Source organism: Alligator mississippiensis, chromosome 5, assembly GCF_030867095.1.
Source record: "Alligator mississippiensis isolate rAllMis1 chromosome 5, rAllMis1, whole genome shotgun sequence".
Lineage (NCBI taxonomy): Eukaryota > Metazoa > Chordata > Crocodylia > Alligatoridae > Alligator > Alligator mississippiensis.
This window is the reverse complement of record NC_081828.1, coordinates 175,636,120-175,656,710: the sequence shown is the minus strand read 5'-3', so window position 1 is coordinate 175,656,710 and position 20,591 is coordinate 175,636,120. Positions and strand designations below refer to the sequence as shown.

The 20,591-nt window shown below is 44.4% G+C and overlaps 1 protein-coding gene across 1 annotated transcript; it reads left to right on the top strand.

Annotated features, from left to right (window-relative positions):
• Positions 1 to 4,546: 4,546 nt before the first annotated feature.
• Positions 4,547 to 9,328, top strand: GATAD1 (GATA zinc finger domain containing 1). Its single transcript, XM_059729008.1, has 5 exons — positions 4,547 to 4,819; positions 4,902 to 5,027; positions 5,838 to 5,897; positions 7,701 to 7,884; positions 8,620 to 9,328. Exons 1-5 carry the CDS (start codon positions 4,628 to 4,630, stop codon positions 8,808 to 8,810), a joined length of 753 nt encoding a protein of 250 aa, XP_059584991.1. The 5' UTR covers positions 4,547 to 4,627; the 3' UTR covers positions 8,811 to 9,328.
• Positions 9,329 to 20,591: the final 11,263 nt, after the last annotated feature.

Below are 20,591 nucleotides of genomic sequence, written 5' to 3'. Positions count from 1 at the left end.
TCCACTATGACTCTCTGGGTATGAACCTCTAGACAATTCGCCACCAGCCGGACTGTGTAGTCATCCAAGTCACAGCCTCTTAACTTGTTTACTAGTATGGTGTGGGATACCGTATCGAAGGCCTTCCTGAAGTCTAAGTAAACAATGTTAACCCCAACTCCTGCATCCAGGTGTTTTGTAACCTGGTCATAAAAAGAGACTAGATTAGTCAGGCATGATCTACCTGTTACGAACCCGTGCTGGTTTCCCCTCAGCATAATTTGTCCTGCCGGGCTCTCGCAAATGTGAGCCTTGATAATTTTTTCAAAGACTTTGCCATGGATGGAGGTGACTGACTGGCCCATAGTTGCCTGGGTCCTCCTTCCTCCCCTTCTTGAAAATGGGGACCACACTGGCCCTTTTCCAGTCTTCCGGGACCTGGCCCATGTGCCATGAGTGTTCAAATATTCCCGCCAGTGGCTGTGCAATGTCGTCAGCCAGTGCCTTCAGCACCCTTGGATGGAGCTCATCCGGGCCTGCCAACTTAAACACATCCAGTTCTTCCAAGTGACTCTGCACCATCTCAGGGTCTACGCTTGGTAGTCTGGTGCCTTGCTGCTGCCTCTCTACAATCCCAGTGAGAGACTTGTCTTGCCCTTCAGAGACATGAACTTTCTTAGGCGTTTGGCACATGTTAAAATAGGATAGGATAGGATCTGTTCTCCAGTCCTGACAACTATGCATCCTGCCATGCCACACATATATATTTGGAAAAATTTCTACTGATCAGACTGGTGAAACACTGACCTGGGCTACCAGCAGAGGTTGTGGAATCTCCTTCGTTGGAGGTTCTAAAGAAATGGATAGACTAACATCTATCCAATATCTAAGAACATCATAGCACAATGTGGTAAGTATTGTATCGATTTTATAAACAGAGACTTGAAAGAATTAAATTTGTCAGGTGGATTTTCATGTTTTTCTTCCATAGTGTTAAGTTGAAGCCTTAATAATTATCTGTTATATTATTGGAGTATTTACCATGTTTTATCATCTCCATGCACATATTCCATGCTTTGCTACACTGTACATACGTGCAGTCACCAAATCTCTCTTTGTCAATCTAGTATTTTTCTATGTAACCCACTTCCCTATTCCAGCTGAAGATGAAGATCCTCTGAACAAAAATGTGCAGTGCACTGATTTAATTACCAAAAATGTAAAGGACTTAGAAATGTTTTCTTATAGGCACCAGTCTTTCAAAATGATCAACATAAATGGATCCTTAAGTGTGTGCAATTTCCTATTGAATTCCTTGCTGGCTCATGATTCTACCCACGCAAACCAACTGGTAGGATTAGCTGTTATATATTCAGCAGTGAAACTAGGACAGGACAGCTGGGGCAATCATCCTGGGAGCTGATCTGGGGGAGGCGTAATGTGAAAAAAGGCTGCTACGATTGCACTGGAGGTGCAGCAGCAACTAGAATTCGTTGCATTGCTACGCTGGCTGCATTGCTACACTGCTGAATTAATGGTGGCCTTTTATGTCAAGCTACAGATTTCTGTAGTTAAAAAAAAAAAGAAACTGCTGACTTCTCTGGTAGGAAAATTGTTGACTCTTTTGGCAAAAGAAAGTTGGTATTAGGAACAACAAAGGAAAAACTTTCCCAATGATTTTTGTGTGGGGATGAGGATTCCCCGTGGTAGAGCTATTAGCAAAATCAAAGTTCAAACCAGTGACTGTTTGGAAGCCAGTGAATCATCAGCTCCAACTTCCTTCACTCAGATACTCCTTAAGATACTAGTACCTAATTAACATTATTAATACTAATATTATTAGTATTACTCAGCAAGATATTGTAATTTCCTCTCTTTTGCTCTTCTTTCCTAGCACTTAGAAAAAATGACAGCCTTGGAATCTGAAGTTCTTGATTCATCTATGAAACAGGTATAGCCTCAGATCAGCAAATAGCCTTAACCAGTGATATACGTCAGTGGGCATGTCTATTCAAGATGCTAAATGTGCAGTAGACCAATTCTACTGTGTATTAGCACAGCTGGCAAAAACCATAATAATGCGCTAATGCACAGTAGAATTAGTCTACTGCGCAATAGTGTCACAAAAAAAGCATGTGCTGGTGCTACTGTGGAGTACCACCAATTACAGTGCATTAAGTTAGTACCTGGTATTACAGAGCATTAATGAATGAGTAGACACGCCCACTGATTCTTAACCAGGGTGCTGCACTACAAACCTGATGCAAGATCCTTTTAAGGGATGCCATGGAATATTAGCACTGTTAGCTGTGCAAACACCTTACACCAGTGATCCTCAACCAAGGAGTCATGGCACCCTGGGGCACTTTGGAGTAATTTCAAGGGTGCCACAGGATGCCACACAGTGGTTTATGAACATGAGTCACAAGATAAACTCAGAGCTTTCAAACAAGAATCCATAGTTGTGGTTCTTTCGAGTTCTTGCAACAGAAAAACGCCTCCATTATTTGTCTGTAGACAAAACAAGACCAAAATCTAAGAGCTGGTATTTTCTGAGGGCTGCCTCAGGTCTGTCAGGGGTCCAGATGCTAAACATGTTGAGCACCATAGACCTACATGACTCAAGTTGAATCCAGAGATTTCAGACCAGACTCCGCAGTGCCCAACCATGCTGACCCACTGGGATCATTCACAATTTTTGCACCATAGAATCATCGAAAATTATGAAATTATGGAAGGGACCTCAGAAGATCATCTAGTCAAATCCCCTGCTCAAAGGAGGACCATCCCCAACTAGATCATCCCACCCAAGCCTCTGTCTAGCCAGGTCTTAAAAACCTCCAAAGATGGAGAGTCCACAACCTCTCTGAGTAATCTGTTCCAATGCTTTACTACCCTCCTAAAAAGTTTTTTCACCCCAGATGTGGCCTCACCAGTGCCTAATAGAGGGGAATAATCACTTCCCTCAATCTGCTGGCAGCTCCTACTAATGCAGCCCAGGATGCTGTTAGCCTTCTTCACAAGGGTATACTTGGCTCATATTCAGCTTATTGTAATCTGTAACCCCCAGGTCCTTTTCTGCAAAGCCAGTCAGTCCCCAGCCTGTAGCAATGCATGAGATTGTTCCATCCTATTTGCAGGACTTTGCACTTCTCTTTATTGAACCTCATGAAATTTCTTTTGGTCCAATCCTCCCATTTGTCGAGGTATCTCTGAATCATAGCGCTACCCTCCAGCAAACTTGCTGAGGGTGCACTCTATCCAGTCTTTCAGGTATTGATATTGAACAAAACTAGCCCCAGAATTTACTTTCATTACCTTGAGGTTAGGCTGCAGCAGATTTACTGCAAATACTACAAATACGCCTTTTGGAAATACAAATTCAAATTCTAGATGGATATTCAATTCAACCATGTTGGTTGGACCCCTTTTTGTCCAACTGAAGGGTGTTTTGTTTGGAAAATACTTTTTCTATATATAAATATCTAGACTTGTATCCAAACAAGAATATTCTCTCAGCCTCAAGGGAGGTGGAGAGAAAACATTATATCAAATTTACCTGAGCCATTTTCTTAAAGTTAATTAAAGAATGGGCTCTGTTATTTCTTCCTAGTCCAAAACTGAGGACAAGCCCAGAGCTGGCATTGTCTGAGGGGGGCCTTGAGTGTAAGAAAGCTGAGGACCAGCAGCCTTGGTACTGGCCCAAAGAGCTTCGCAGCCTTGCCAAGACAACAGGCCGGGTCGTGACGCACGCTTCCTCCTGGGCCTTCCTTGGTTCTTCTTTGGCTCAAGGCCGCTGGTCCTGGTGCCTGGAAGGCTCCATGAACCAACATCATCTCTCTGCACTTAAGGCACAATTAACCACTCAGTCAGGCCTTATGTTGTGACCCTGCCACATAAATGAGGCATAAGCCTCCAAGCCAGTCCACACAAAATGTGCAGTAACTAGGTGGCTCCTTCTTACCACGCCATGAATTGAGCGTGTGGCCAGCTGCTCCCCAGTGGCCCCGTCAGGTGAGGGGCTCCCAGACACGGGGAAGCACACTGGGTGGCAGGGGCAGCACTTGGATCTTGGCCTGGAGGTGCGGGGCTGGCAGGCAGTGCAGGGGCAGCCTGGGATGGGATAAGGCGATGAGGCGCGGTGCTGCACCTCAGTGGCACCTCCTCCCCACACAGGCGCATCTGTGGGGACGCTTTACCATCTTTCATTTTCCCTGAGCCTGAGGAAGGGGATGTGCGTGCCTACAAGCTTGCAGAAAAAAATAACTTTGTTTTGCGATTTCTTAGTGGGTCTAATAAAAGGTGTCATCTCTGAATCACGAGTTGTAGTTCTGCATTTCTTGCTTTGTCTCGGACCAACGCGGCTACCAAATACGTCCCTCACATCGGCCCCCCGCCCCGCCCCGCCCCGCCCGGCCTTCACCTGCCCGGCCGGGGGCTCAGCACCGCCAGGCCCGGCCCGTGAGGCGCGCGGCGCTGCGGGGAGCTGCCGGGGGAGGCCGGGCGGGCCTTGCTCGGCGGCCGGCAGAGGGCGGAGCAGGGCCCGGCCGGCCGGCAGCCCCGGCGGCGGGAAGCGAGCGGCTGCAGCGGGCGGCGGCGCGGGGCCTGGCGCTCGGGCGGGCCGCGGGGCCCGGGCGCGGCGGGCGCGATGCCGCTGGGGCTGAAGCCGACGTGCAGCGTGTGCCGCAGCACCTCCTCGTCCATGTGGAAGAAGGGCGGGCAGGGCGAGATCCTGTGCAACAACTGCACGGCCCGGCCCGGCCCCGCCGCCCCCGGCGTCTTCGCCACCACCTCGGCCGCCGCCCAGCACAGCAACGGCGGCGGCGGCGGCGGCAAGCAGGTGAGGCCGGGCCGGGCCGGGCCGGCAGTGCGGGGCAGCCCGGCCCGGCCCGGCCTGTCCCTAACGCGCCGTGTCCCCGCAGAGCAAGCAGGAGATCCACCGCCGCTCCGCCCGCCTGCGCAACACCAAGTACAAGTCGGCGCCGGCCGCGGAGAAGAAGGTGTCCACCAAGGGCAAGGGCCGCCGGCACATCTTCAAGCTGAAGAACGTGAGCAACGGGTCCCGCGGCCGGGGGGGCCCCGGGGCGGCCCCAGCCCCAGCCAGAGCCTCCCACACGGGGCGCCTGCGCCCTGGCATCCCGCCGGGGGAGCGATGGCCGGGCAGCACCAGGCCCCGGGGCCCAAGCCTGGTGCGGGCGACCAGACCAGGAGGGGATGGCGTGAACCCATCCCAGGGTGAGGGGGCCGTGCCAGGAGGTCCCAGGACCCAAGCCCAGTGTGCAAGGCAGGCCTGTTTGACATATAGGATTAACATGGGCTTGACACTCCTGGAGCAAGCAGGGTGCTTTTGGGTCTACGTCAGTTCATTTAAGGGTTAACTGAAGAGAAACCAAGGATGGGAGGGAGGTCATAGGTTCAAAACGAGTGCACCAAAGAGAGACATGGACAGTGCCCACTGGCCCTTGAACAAGTCCAAGGTGCACAGGGCAGGAAGGGGGCAGTGCCAGGCCCTGTGGCCTGATCCAGCCCATTGACCTGTCCAGCACTGCTCATAGGGCCAAAAGGTTGAGCACCACTGTCCTATACCAAGCCACTAACCTCTTAGCAAAACTACCCAGAGCACCATTCCCCTCTTTTTACATTAAACCTTCAGTCTGAGAGAACAGAAATATTAGTGACACCACAGTCTTAGATTATATCATAAATATATCATGGTCAAAGGAGTGCTCATTAATTTTTTGTTTTTCCCAGTATTCTGAGATGGAAGTCATTTGTCCTCTGTGCAGCAAAAAGCACTGGGTCTGTTTTCATGCAGTTCTTTTAACCACCTCCTTTTATGTTGTGTTTTGTTTTTTTAGCCCATCAAGGCTCCTGAGTCTGTATCCACCATAATCACAGCAGAATCTCTCTTTTACAAGGTAAAGTGCATGTGCAAGAAAAGATTTTTGCCATCGTCCTTGTTCCAGAAGTTACCACAAATAGTGAAAGGATATTATTTACCAGGAGAATTTACTTTCCCCTCAGCCTGTAATATTGTGTCTTGTCATTACCTGCCTACCCATGAATTGTTTACTTCAGAAGACAATTGCAGAAGTTCTCTCTTGTTTCTTTTCTCTGAAGGTTAAGCATCAAATTGTATGAGTCGCATTATAGAGCCAGCTTTTTTTAACTGAAGTTTGTAGAATTGCACTTCTTAATTTATGAATAAAAGGGTTACTCTTACTCTGGAAGCTAAGTAAAAGTGATCACCGAAAATAACTTAAGTGTACAGCGTCGATCTAGAGTTTGCCTTTAAGTAGCCTTTGAGTAGTCATAAACGTTAGTGCAACCAGTGTGAATGGTGAAGTGACTTTCAGACACAAAGGGAACAATAAATAATAGGTGCATGAAAACGTAGTCCAAACTTAAAAGAGAAAAAAATATTCTGTCTCTGGTATGAGTGTTTCTACCAACTCAGTAAATATAAATTCTTATATTGCCTGTTTGCTTTTTAACAGAAACTATAATAGGATGTTTACAGCAAAGCCCATAGTTGGGGTGTGACTGAACAATAGGAGTATTTAAACCAAAAAAAAAAGAGCACTTATCTGCTTTGTTCAAGGGGGCAAATCAGGACCAACGGTAAATAAGTCACTGGTTACCTCAAAAAACCTGTTTATGCTACTGAAAATGTGTCTGCTGGCTAGTTGTGGCAGCAGTCATTCTTTGTTGCAGTCCATGAAGGGTCTAGGTCAGTGATCCCTAACCTTTGACTCTAGAATCACAGGCAGCTCCTTAGAGTGGTGTTCAGAGGGTTTTTCTGAATACTATTCCAGTAGGAGAGGGATGAAACCCAGATCCTTCCCAGAAATTGGTAGATGTTATATAGGTTTCTATCAGTGCTCCCATTCAGGATGGCCGGAGAACAAGTATTTCATTTCAGAAAAAAACCCTGGCATTTGAAATTTGCCTTCATTCTGCACTCAGGCAAAACAGAGACCTTTCAAAATGTGTTGTTCTAGAAGGGGGGGGAGGTGTCAAATACCTATCATGGGCATTGCCTACTCACCTGTCATGTAATATATTCAGTTTTAAGTGTTCTCTGAATCCAGTGGAATGGGGACTTCATCTGGGCCTCCTACGTGTAAGCATCTCTCATGTAAGCATCATAATCTCTAGGCTTTTGCTGCTGTGGTAGTGATAAGGTATCATCCCATCTGACCAAAAATTACATCCTTTCAGAATCCTGATGAAAGGTCATCTCATTAGATACATTTCTGCAAACAGCCACAGTTTTGACAAATTGAGATTTACCAGGAGAAAATTAGTTTTAGTTTAACGTTGTTTGCAGTATGTTGCATTGTTATAATATGCTGCAGTCACTGTAATACAGCAGTGCATTGACGTTACAGCACAATACCAGAGTACCTTATGGTCCTGAGGAAGTGAGCAGCTCTGTGAATTAGAGGTTCACTGGCATAGGGTAGAAGCTGTAACTTGGGCCACTAGAGATTAGGCATTTGTGTATAAACAGTTCTGTAGGCTGCTTGAGTGAAAATGGGCTTTGTATCACAGCTCCCTTTTCCTTTTGATTTGTGTAGCTGATTTGATGATGCCCTTGGAGAAGGTTGAGAGAATTTGGTAGTTAAGGCACCCTGAATAGGGCTGAGGACAGCTGTATGCAGCTGCTTCTAAAATCAGATTTTCCTAAAGGTAAAAGTAATTGTCCATCTTTCTTCCAGGGAGTGTACTATCAAATTGGAGACGTTGTTTCAGTGATGGATGAGCAGGATGGAAAAATGTACTATGCTCAGATTAGGGGATTTATTCAGGACCAATACTGTGAAAAGAGTGCTGCACTGACGTGGCTTATTCCTACCCAAGCCAGTCCCAAAGACTGTTTTGACCCTGCATCCTATATCATTGGTAAGGTCCAAGACTTCTTCTACCTGTCTATCCTGCTGCAAATAATCATAAAATAAACAGGGCCTGGATGACGCGTAGTGTTTAAACAGTTTTCAGTATCACCTGGCATTGCTGATTTCAGTGGTGCTCAACCTTCTGTCCTGGCCCCACAGGCCAGATGAGTGGCATGGGGCTACTCTTCAGGCTGTATCAGCTTGGTGCAGCCTTGGCCAGCCCCTGTATGCCCAGGTTGGGCCCTGTGCTGAACCTGCATGCTGGGATCAGGCTGTGACACCCTGTGCCACACCCACCCAGCCCTGCACACTAGGAGCAAGCCCTGTTCCACTCTGTGTATCCAGTCTAATGCACAGGACCATTCTTTCCAGTCCATGAGGCTCCCCACAGGTCTGAAAATTTGACAGCAGGGGAGCAGCAACTGTTCCCTGCTGCCAAATGCTTGGACACGTGGGGAGACACACTGATCAGATACACAGCTCTTGGAGCTGGATGTGGCCTGCAAACCAGGGGTTGAGCACCTCTAGTTTTTAGCTTAAACCTTCATTTTGCAAATTTAAGAGATTCCTTGCCTAACTAACAGTGATTAGGTACTTTAAGTATCTTAAGTACTTTAACTTGCCTAACTAACCTCTGTGTTCACAATTTGAATGATGAGTGTTCTTTAATATTGCTGGCTGTTGGATATTATGTTTAGTCTGCACATCATTGGTGGACTTAACTTTGATTTTTGTGTTTCAGGACCAGAAGAAGACCTTCCAAGGAAAATGGAGTATTTAGAATTCATCTGTCATGCACCTTCAGAATATTTCAAATCTCGATCATCTCCGTTTCCTACTGTTCCTACTAGACCAGAAAAAGGCTATATCTGGACTCATGTTGGACCTACTCCTGCAATCTCCATTAAGGAAACTGTTACCAACAATTTATAATTTCCTTTCCTTTCTTTTTTAAGGATATGCCAAAACCGGCATTTACTGAATTCTCAGTTTTCACCTGTGGACCTTTTACAAGCTGCTCTAAAAATCTTTTTTTATAAAGCATTCAGTTGGCCATGTGGATTAAGGAGGCTTATTTATTTTAAATTATCTAACTTTAGAAAGAGAAGTTTCTTCCAACTGAATGTTTCTGTTTCCCTCCCCTCTTCCATTCAAAACCCAATTCTTCTTTCATCATTGCTTGGTTAGAAAAAACAAGATCTTTATTTTTCTTTCTACTGATGACTGACTTCTCACAGTTGCTTGGGAATGTAAATTTATAACGTTTTCCAGAGTGACTAGCATAAGTTAATATCCATAAAAGCATGGACCATCACTACTTACACAACTTTCGATGTAGAAAGTGTTGGGTATATTTTTTATTCTCAAGTGACTTTAAAGACTAAAATTGATGTTAATGTCTTTAAAAAAATGAAAGTAATTTCAAATAAAACTTGAAGGTTTAAACTGGATCGATAAAATTACCACATTTCTGCCTATGCCAAGATTCCTGCATATGTAGTAGTAAGAAATTACTAGACCATGGTACAAAAACAGTGTTACGCTCAGCCAACACAAATGCATGCACATGAGGCATCTAGGAAAGAAGTTATCCTGAATTAGAAGTGAGATGAAATTCCCTGGGGGTTGGCTGCATCGTGCTCACAGCTTGGTCTTCCTCTGGGCAGCTGGGACTGTTTTCTTTGTGCGTCTAAGGTCTTGCTTTTGAGTGTTGCTATGCTCTTAATAAATTTGTTCTCTCCTTAAGAATCTGATCAAGTACACTGACCTAAATGTTATAAGTAGGTACACATAGCTTCTATAAAACTGCATAGTAGGAGAGCATGTCAGTTGAAGCTGAATATAGTGATAAAACTAAAAGAAAATAATTTTTAGTCTGCTGCACTCACAGCAAGAATTTGCTGAGCAGAGCAACATGCAGGAAACAGAAACATAGCTAGGTTTAAGATCTCATGAGCCTTAAAGTACCCAATAGTTGAGAGTGCCTTACTGATATGACTTATATGTAAATGTGTGCTAGATCATTAAGTTGGTTTCAAATGCTGAGTTGATTACTAACAGTAGTTTATGAGGGTGAAGAATGCATTGCTTAAAATGGATTATATACAATATTGATTGGGATCCTAAATGCAGTTGTTAAAGAAATTGAAAGAATTCCAAAAGAAAAACATGTTCACTAAAACTTTATGGTATGCTGCTGGAAATTCAAAAAAGTTCCAGAGTTTATTAAATTGACTCCTTTTAACCGATAATACAATATATAATAGGTTTTATGACCTCAAGTGCTTTATAGTGTTTTACATAATTGGAAAAAATGCTACATACAGATTTGCAGGTCCTTCGGGCTTTTTATCCATTTGTTATATTACAATAGCACCAAAAAGCCTCACTCAACACTGGGGCCTTATACCAGGTCCTAGTGATAATTCTTAACTTAATAGAAAAGCTTCACTTACCGTGAAGTAAATTAAAAATAAGTCCCTAAGCCAGATCTGAAAAGTATCTGAGCAACCAAATCTGCCCCGCCACATTACTCTGCCTATGCAAAACAATTAAATATAAAAACTTCTTTAATTACTCTGATTCCTTCAACTAACCGGACAAAATCATTTTAACCTGCAGTTCACCTCTCCAAACACTATGAAGAGTGGGTGGTGTTTGCAGCATGCCCTGAAAGTCAATCTTATTTACTTATGTTATCTGATGGGAGTCAGGGACCTCTTCCAATAGCTCTCAAGACTGATTATTGTTGTTGTTATGTATAGACTCTAACTCAGTCGTTTCCACTGCCTCTAGTGCAGCTGTCTGGGCAAGGTGGGGATCACTGAGGCTTGAGAAGACTCTAGCACTATGCCACCTTCTCAAATTCCACGTGGAAGTGAGTAAACAGCCGGTGCAGAGCACACCTGCAGTACAATGGTGTTTTCCAAGCAGACAGTTGAATTCCTCACTAGATTCAGTTCCCACCTGTATTTAAGATGTAGCTCCATGTTTTAGTCACAGCAAGACCCAAACCCATAGAAACATGCAACAACATGGCTCTATAAGCAGAATGGTGGCATTTGTCATCTGCCAAAACACTGACAGTCTCCATCCACCTTTGTCAGCCAAAAAAGGTGAGCTAGGAGGTCTAGACCACAGGTCATCACATGACATGTTTCAAGTACTACTGTGAGTGATACAGAAATCTGAGATTTGTTTCCCCAGATATAACCTTCCCCCAAAAGACACCTCATACTGAATCCTTACAGTTTTCATTGCACAGAAGTTGTTTCCTCACATCAGAAGGGACAAACAGCCACACAAATGGAAGCAGATGAAATTAACCAATGTATGAAGTAAGTATTAAAAGCTATAGCTGAGGCAAAGAACATTTCCTTTGCCTCCCATATAGTCACTATAGGAGTTATATCTGCCACATCCAGTCAGCTGTAGTGCAAGATTTTCTCCATCAGTGACTTGGGGACAGATTTTTGCGTGCTGTTTTAGGCACCTAAATACCTTCCAGGATGTGGACCCTACTGGAATTTTCAGAAGCATCCAGGAGCTAGGTCTGCAACAGGACTTAGGAACCTTGGCTCAGATCCAATAAAATGATTTTGGCACCTAAAAACTAAGGGCTTATACACATGCAGGGAGGCCGCTCTGATGTGCTATAATTACTATTCTGTAATTTTTGTAATTACTATTCTGTACTTGTGATTTCTAATGAAATAGAAAAAACATATAGACTCGATTAATCGAGTCTGCTGGAGCATGGTAAGTACAAAGCTCCAGCAGACTCCAGCATCATAAATATGTACCAGCGTCCCTGCACTGAAAAATGGCAGTGGGGTGCTTTAAAGCTCATGCAGCAAGCTTTAGTTCAAAATGCCCCACCACCATTTTTCAGTGCGGGGAAACATGCATGTGAAGCAAACAATTTGGGAGCTTTAAGTGCTCTTGGTGCTAATTAAAGCACACCCCTCCCCACCCTCCCACTGCACCTCCTAGACCATGTATATAAATGCCCTAAATGCTATTATAGCAACAGTGAAGTGCCTGACTCCTAGAGTGGAATCCAGAACCTTGAGTTTGGGGTCTAGGTTCCCTATACAGTGCTTGGGGGGAAGTTAGGGATACAGAAGAAACACACATGCTTATAGGAAGATCTTCTAGCACAACAAAGCAATCAGTACTATAAGACAAAACCCTTTAATTTAACTCCTCACAAGGCCTCCATATCCCCAGCACGTGGTAATACCACTCTGCTGCCTTTGCCATCCTAACATGGACACTAAAACAATGCAGTTGATCCCTCAAATAAGAGCATTCAGAGCAGGTGGCAAATGGCATCTTAATAGTCTATAATCATCACTACCATAGCAACAGCTGCCCTTCATCCCCAGTATCGAGGATGTTATGTACATGAATGTAAGGATCCAACCATCCAATAGGAAATTTGCTCTGAAGAGGACTTGCACACTTGCATCCATGCCTTCTCATGACAATTAGAAACAAAGTTGCAGCCCTTATTGTATTTAAATCAATATCAACAGTGAACCACAGAGAAATTTTAGCAAAGGTTTTTAACCCACGGAATTATTTAGTTGATCTAGAAAAAAAAAAGAATGCAAATAATATGACTGATCTATCCATTGCTACAATTGTCATCCAGGTAACTGCAGTTATACTGTTTACCATGATATACTGTTTCTCATTTTGGAAACACGGAAAAAATCATGACATTCTTGGCTAGGGAATCCAGATTAGACCATGATACTTATTAATACCTCAGTTTTTACTACCTGATAAGGAATGAAATAGAAAAAAACCATGTAGACATCTACTGACTGATAATCAAAAGCATTCAGATGGATTCAACTGTTGTCATGAGCTTTGTTTTAGTACATTGTTCAACATTCCTTTTTTGCAGTAGGACTTGGTATACTTTGCTTTGATGAAGGATGGAGTCACTGGAACTTGTGAGTCCAAGCACTATATGATATACCTCTAGCTCTGTCAGAAGAGCACTGTACTTACATGAAAAATACTAATTAAAATTACCGGAAATTTTAGATCGGTACTAAGAATTGGAATGACCACTGAGATCAGAACCCAGAGCTGGGTAGGTGATCTCCCCCTGAGCATAATAAATATGCTAACGTTGTCATCAACTGATCTAAAAAATACATCTATAACTAAATACTCCCATGTTTTTCAAGGATGGTGAATAAACAATGTGCAGCAATGAGAGTGAAATCTTGAGATTTCTAAGGCTGACCTAAGCTACCTTTCTCTGTGATAAAGTTGAATACATGTCTGAAATATACCACTAACAGATCAATAAAATATAAGTCATAGATTCATAGATGTTAGGATCGGAAGGGACCTCAATAGATCATCAAGTCCAACCCCCTGCATAAGCAGGAAAGAGTGCTGGGTCTAGATGACCCCAGCTAGATACTCATCTAACCTCCTCTTAAAGACCCCCCAGGGTAGGGGAGAGCACCACCTCCCTTGGGAGCCCGTTCCAGACCTTGGCCACTCGAACTGTGAAGAAGTTCTTCCTAATGTCCAATCTAAATCTGCTCTCTGCTAGCTTGTGGCCATTGTTTCTTGTAACACCCGGGGGCGCCTTGGTGAATAAATACTCACCAATTCCCTTCTGTGCCCCCGTGATGAACTTATAGGCAGCCACAAGGTCGCCTCTCAATCTTCTCTTGCGGAGGCTGAAAAGGTCCAGTTTCTCTAGTCTCTCCTCGTAGGGCTTGGCCTGCAAGCCCTTAACCATACGAGTGGCCCTTCTCTGGACCCTCTCCAGGTTATCCGCATCCTTCTTGAAGTGTGGCGCCCAGAATTGCACGCAGTACTCCAACTGCGGTCTGACCAGCGCCCGATAGAGGGGAAGTATCACCTCCTTGGACCTATTCGTCTTGCATCTGCTGATGCACGATAAAGTGCCATTGGCTTTTTTGATGGCTTCGTCACACTGCCGACTCATGTTCATCTTTTAGTCCACTAGGACTCCAAGATCCCTTTCCACTTCCGTGCCACCCAGCAGGTCATTCCCTGGGCTGTAGGTGTGCTGGACATTTTTCCTCCCTAGGTGCAGCACTTTGCATTTCTCCTTGTTGAATTGCATTCTGTTGTTTTCTGCCCACTTGTCCAACCTGTCCAGGTCTGCCTGCAGCTGTTCCCTGCCCTCCAGCGTGTCCACTTCTCCCCATAGCTTTGTGTCATCTGCAAACTTGGACAGAGTACATTTCACTCCCTTGTCCAAGTCACTGATGAAACAAACAGACTGAAGTCTGTTTGAATTAGAGCCTTACCCTGGCCTCCAAATATGATGCATACATATGGGAGAGCTTCTAACAACAACTGCACACGTAGCTGACAGACTCTTCTCAAAAAACTACTTCGGGATAAATGGATAATTGCATTCTATCAACAATATTTTGCCAGTTAATTGACTGAACTTTATTTGACTAGTCAAATAGCCAACCCTAGTTCTATATATCCTTCAGAAAGGACACAGCTACAGAGAGAATGTCTTAGAGTCAAAAAAGTTATTGAAATATTGTTGAATAATACTTCTCTTCCCTTTAGATTTCCCTGATGCCAAACTGTACCAGTATGCAATTAATGGGTACACTACAAAACAGGCTAATAAACCCTTTAGAGTTTACAGCATATGGTGACCAACTATCAGACCTTTTTATCCCTGTCACTAGGAAATTACTATATAAAAGCTATCAAGGCTGTTATTAAAGTATTTATCATACAAACTCCTGCAATGTATAGTTTCATCTGCCTTACAGAGCAGGAATTTAAGCCATTAGGTCTTCATCAATACTGAAGCCTTATATCACACCAACCTCTAGTTTAACTTTGGCTTGGTTGGTTAACTACTGTTTGTTTTATCCCTGGGGAGCAGAAGAAAGGCTAGAGAAAAAAAGAAGACTTATAGGCTGCTCTTAAGGAGAGCAAGAAGCATAATGAAGTGGGAGCTGTGTACCACAGACCCATGGGAGAAAGGCTGACCTTATCTGGGTTTTCTGTAGACTAGAGCAAGGCATGAAGCAGTAGGAGAGGATGTTGGGCAGGGATATTTACAGGAATTCAGTGATACTCAGTAGAATTTATCCTGCATGACAGATGTGCCGGAATACAGATTTAATTTCTAGACGCCCTATTTGATTCAAAGAACTATTCAACCATTTATATATACTGAAGCTGCTTTAAGCATCTCCTCAAAATGTATTTAGAGAAAATGAAGGTATTTTGTGGTAGGAAAAACACAAATTTCAACAATAGACTTACAATTATTAGGGGAATACCTAAGTTTCTTAATTCTTTTCAAACAGTTGCAACCAGAGGACTAGGTACACTAGGAGGAAATTAAAGCCATTTTAATGACAATTTAAGCCAAATAAACAGGTGACAGCTGCCAATACATTCAATTACTAAAGACACGGCATTCAAATTTCACATGTGAATCATTATCTACATAAACTGCAGTTGTCTGCATATTTTTGTTAGTGAAATAAGCTCTTAGTTATACAAGCCCCTGTTGATTTCCACATTTCAGTCAATCTAGAATCTAATTTTTCTGAGATCTGACATTTTGGATGAGTCACATGGATCAAGATTTATGCTGTTCCAGGGTTCTGTTTTTAATATGCTGTACTTTCACTAGGCGATTTGGCTGGGTAAGACGACAGCTGCAGTCTGACAGCAGATCTATGCAGCTCTTTGGGACCGCAGGAAAAGATGTAGAAATGAGTCTTGCAGCAGTGGCTTTTATATATGCCCATGTACATTCTGAGAAGCAACCTTTCTGCGTATGCAAGTGCTGGAGCTTTACATGACTAAATTGGCAAGGTTCTTTGGGTAGATGTAATATCTTTTATTAGACCAACTAAATAGTTGGAAAAATGTTCTTTGCAAGCTTTCAGGCACAAACACCCTTCCTCAGGCAAACTGACTCTGTCTCCCTATGCCTGAGGAAGGGTATAAGGGTGTTTGTGCTCAAAAGCTTGCAAAGAACATTTTTCCAACTATTTAGTTGGTCTAATAAAAGATATTACATCTACCCAAAGAACCTTGCCTGCCTACCGGCACAGCTACAACCAACAACCCTACATTACTAAATTTTATCACATACTGTTCCCCATTCTAATATCCAATCAATTTCTTTCTTATTTCTCCTGCCCCCGACTATCTATTTACCTAAGCATCATGGCATATAAATACCCCACTCAGGACTCTGCTTCCTCTCCAAGGATCCTGATCTCTCTTCTGGGGGCCACATTATAGCACTATTTTTTGAGGGGCAAAGGAGAGATGAAAGCCATCCAGCTCCTTTTTTTCCAGTGCTATGGGTAAGTGCAGACATCTGGTGCTATGTAAAGCATGGCTGCCTACCTGCAGCCCCCCCAGAAAAATGCTGTCCCCCAGAAAAATCCCCAGTGGCATGCATTCCCTTTTACAGATATGAGGACATACAGCAGTCCTTCAAAACTCAGGTTTGTTCTTTTGTCAGCAGGCAGTTTGCACCCTCTCAGGTTAATAAGCAGGTTCAGTGCAACTCCCCATATTTCCCCTTATCAACAATCCTGTTCTCCATCTGGTGGCCAAATTTGCTAACTGCAGCCGGGTCTCAGCCTCTCTCCTTTTTCTCTGAGCCCCCATTTTGATATCGTTTCCATGGGTATTGGTACAGGAAGCCAGCCCTCCTCTGGTTCCAGTCCATGGATCCTGTGTGAAGTAGCTGAAGCCAGTTTTCTTCAGTCCCTCACTGTCTGCAGAGTGCTGTCTGCCTCACCTCTTCTCCTAGGAACTTTCTATCACTTGGCTCTGGAGCCTTTGAGTCCAATCTTCAGCCCCCCTTCTTTTCTGGCAGACTTAGCAGCAACATCCTCTCCTGCTTCACTCCTTGGCTCCAGTCGACAGAACACCCCAGACAAGGTCAGCCTCTCTCCCATGGGTCTGTGGCAGACAGCTCCTACTCCATTATGCTTCCTGCTCTCCTTAGGAGCAGCCTATCTGTCCTCTTTCTCCTCTGGCCTTTCTTCTTTTCCCTAGCAGATGTAACAAACAGTAGTAACCAATTATTTCTATTCATTATTCTCAGTGAAATCCAAGAACTGAGTCTTCCAAAAAAGAAAGGGAGAGATGGGGAATAGGGAAGAGAACGTAGATCAGGAATATAGTCCCATGTTACAATCCCACCATCCAGCGGTGTGAGGAGGGAGAACAGCAAGAAATGAGGAAGAGGGGGGAGCAGCAGTACTAACTAGTACTAACCAGCCTGAGGAGGACAACTTACTGGCCCTGTTAATAAACACTTAGTTCATGATGCTTAGGTGAAACAGGAATTTGATTTGTCATTTCCAGCTACTTACAAAGCTGTAAACTAAATACATGAAATTATCTGCAGTGTGGTCCTAGTAAAAGAAAAAAGAGATTGCAAAATCATATGACTGCAAACTACATCAGGCAAGATTAAGCTCTCAATTCCATGTATGCATCTCTCTTGACCTCAAGGCAGCTATAGGAGTTTAAATGGACAGAAGCCTTTATTTGGTTGTAGCTGTGTCCAACTATTTAAGTTGGTCTAATAAAAGATATCATATTCACCCAAAGAACCTTGTCTGCCTTCATCTGTGTCCAGTACTTTTTCCTGGCATGGACAGCTATAATGCTTAGAATGTTTTAAGTACTCTTTAAACCCCAAGAGTCTAGACCAGGGGTAGGCAACCCCTGGCACAGGTCCCAGAGCATGACAAGCAAAGGCATTTTGCTTGGCACATGCTCCATGGGGCAGACAGTGGGGAAGGGGCCAGGGCTGCACTGACTCAACAAGGATCAGGCCCCCTCACAACTTCCCCACTGTCTGCCCCTGGCATACCAACATCTTACAAGTCATGGTTTCAGGTGTATTTTTCACTCTGCCCAAAAAGGTTGCTGACCCCTGTTCTAGATATGCATACTTTAGACTGGTTTAAACTTCCTGGAACATTTCAAAAGCACACCAGGAAAATCATATACTAATTTTGAGCCGGTCTTCCTTCACTTGATCAGATGTTGTGAAAGAAGGTACATGAAACAGTAAATTCCCTACTCATTGGCCAAGTCTACATATGCATATTAATGTGAAGCAATAAATACTGGAGCTTATTGCTCCAGGTGTGCTGTTGGCTTGTGTGTCTGGGTCACAACACATTGAGTCGGGTTGGGTCGGATCAGTCCCGGCTGGCAGGGGGCTCCAGGGGTCAGCCTGCCAGCCTGGGGTTGCTTCCCCCCGCTCCCTGTGCTGTGGAGGGGCTGGCTGGGGCATGAGGTTGCTTCTATGTGGGGCTAGCCAGCAGGCAGCTCTCACACTGACGCACCCTCATGCCCCAGCCAGCTGGGTCAGTGTCTACATGTGCACTGCTGCAGAATAAATTAGTTTACTCCAGCTTAATAGGGGCGCACATATAGACGCAGGCTGTTTACTGCACAGCTAAACAGTCTACTGGACAGTAAACCTCATGTGTATATGGACCCAGTGTAAAGTAAATTAGCCCATTAACCAATTAACCATTAACTGTTAATTGTTCCTTGCCCTCTGTGCTACACTCTTGCAGCCAGGGAGTTCTTGGGGGGGGGGGGAGTTGCAGAGCACCCAGCCTCCTGGGAACCACAAGCAAGTTCCCAGCGCCTTGCATCCCCTTTACTCCAACCTCCTGCTCCAATTTAGGTCTTCTCCTACCTCTAAAGGAATCCTGGGGAAACTCTGGGCACTGATGCCTGGAAGGCATAATGGTCTGGGTTTTCTCTACCACCCCCTGGTGGTGTTTTGGCAGCAATGCAAGCCCTAAAAGCTGAGGGTTCTATCTAGAACCCTTAACAGTGCACATGTGGACACTTCTGTCCAGGGACAATTATGAACCAGTTCCAAATTAGCAACATTCTTGAAATGGTTCAAATCCATCTTTACCATAAGCAGTTCACTGAAGAGTAACAAGCAAACAGTGATGAATATAAAAGATAATGCTGAACAGTAGTCATAAAAATTGCACATGCTAATGAGTAGGCCTGATCTTGCCCTCATTCTTCACCAGCCTGCTGGAGTCCTGCTCTATAGCAGAGACCTTGTTAGGTGGTTCCCACACAGGAGGGTTGAGTGGTTCCTCCAGGATAAAAATCTGTGGCAGTGCATAGTGGGATGATGGAGAAAGCATTTCCATCCATTGTAAAGAGATGCCCTTTGCAAGGCCTATTTACTTGGACTTTGGGCAAAGGATCAGAATTTGGCCTTTCATCTCAATACATAATGTCCCCAACCACCAGCGCACTTCTGAAATAGTAAGACGACACATGAGAGAAATAAAAAACACTCTGTTTTTAATAACAGATTGCATTGTAGTTCAATGTATTGAATTCCCATAGCTAGTCTGCCCTTGCCAAAGAGGAAGACTTTCTCAGAGGCTTCTCAGTTTTGCGGCTCCTACAGAGCTGATCTAAGGAACAAGTAAATGTAAGACGGGAAGAAAAAAAACTATGACAGTTATACAAAACAAAGAAGTGCATTACTCAGTGTATGCAAAGCAAGTGGGGCCTAATTTTCATGGGTGAGAGCTCTCACATCATGAGAAGTGCTCTTTCTCAAAAAGAAGCTACTTTGAAGATGAAGAATGGAACATGTCTGAGTATGCAGGAACTCCAAGTTAGTAAACTTTCTTATTTCATACTTCTTTCTTAAGGACTGCCTGTCTTCTCTGTCCATATGTTCTGAGTGGACTTCTGGACTACTCGAATTCTCATTAAAATGTTTGAGCAAAATAGTTGTTACTTTATGGAACTATCATATTTTAATGCAGTTGTGATAGAAAATAATGGCTGAAATAGGCAGATCTTCCTTTTACAGTTTGACTTCTAAAGCAGTACTGAGTGCAATGAGAAATACTAAATGAGCAGTACTGTAGTGACTGCATCACCTTCTTTTGTTCAGGAGGATCCTCCATCCTCAACATACAGGATTCTGACCATCTCTCTTCAACATCATCATCACTGTCTACAGTTTCAGAGTTAGCTGCTAATGATACCAGTGTTCCAGTCAAATGATCACGTGGGTATACTATACACAAAGTGCAGGGATATCACTGTTTTACTGCTAATGCTGTTGAAATTTGGAAGGAACTGAGGGAGACCTTGAAAAGAGAAATACGCTATGACAGAGTTAACCCGTCCACCCAGTTGAGTGTGCCCTACCCGTGGGGGTCCCAGGCCAGTCTCCATGGAGACTCCACCTGCCTGCTCAGTCTGGTGCCCTTGGTATTGGGTACAGAGTGGACAGGCTGTGGTGCCAGGGCAGAAGGGCCAGTTCCAGTGCCAGTGGTGACACTAGCAGTGGCAGCAGGAAGGAGGTGCTGTCATTAGGGCTGCCAAGAACTTGAGTCTGGCCGCCACCCTACCCCAGCCATGCCCAGCGGTGGCAGAACTGGTTGCGTGTACCATGGTCCGGGCTTCCCCACCGTACCTGGACCAGGCAGGGATGAGTGACCCATCATGGGCCAGATAAAATCCCTTGGCAGGATAGATCCAGCTACAGGCTTTATTTTGCTCTAAGGCAAGGAACCATCCTCTCTTCTTCGAATGATTATCTATTCAGATTTAACTCTTGAGGACTAGCATCCCATGTTCAGAGATGAGGAAGAAGAGCCTTACTTACAATGGAGATGCTTTCAT

Coding starts and splice junctions, on each gene's coding strand:
- GATAD1 (XM_059729008.1), top strand. CDS start 4,628: ATGCCGCTGGGGCTGAAGCCGACGTGCAGCGTGTGCCGCAGCACCTCC. Junction 5,028..5,837: donor ACATCTTCAAGCTGAAGAAC/GTGAGCAACGGG, acceptor TTGTTTTTTTAG/CCCATCAAGGCTCCTGAGTC. Junction 5,898..7,700: donor CAGAATCTCTCTTTTACAAG/GTAAAGTGCATG, acceptor TCTTTCTTCCAG/GGAGTGTACTATCAAATTGG.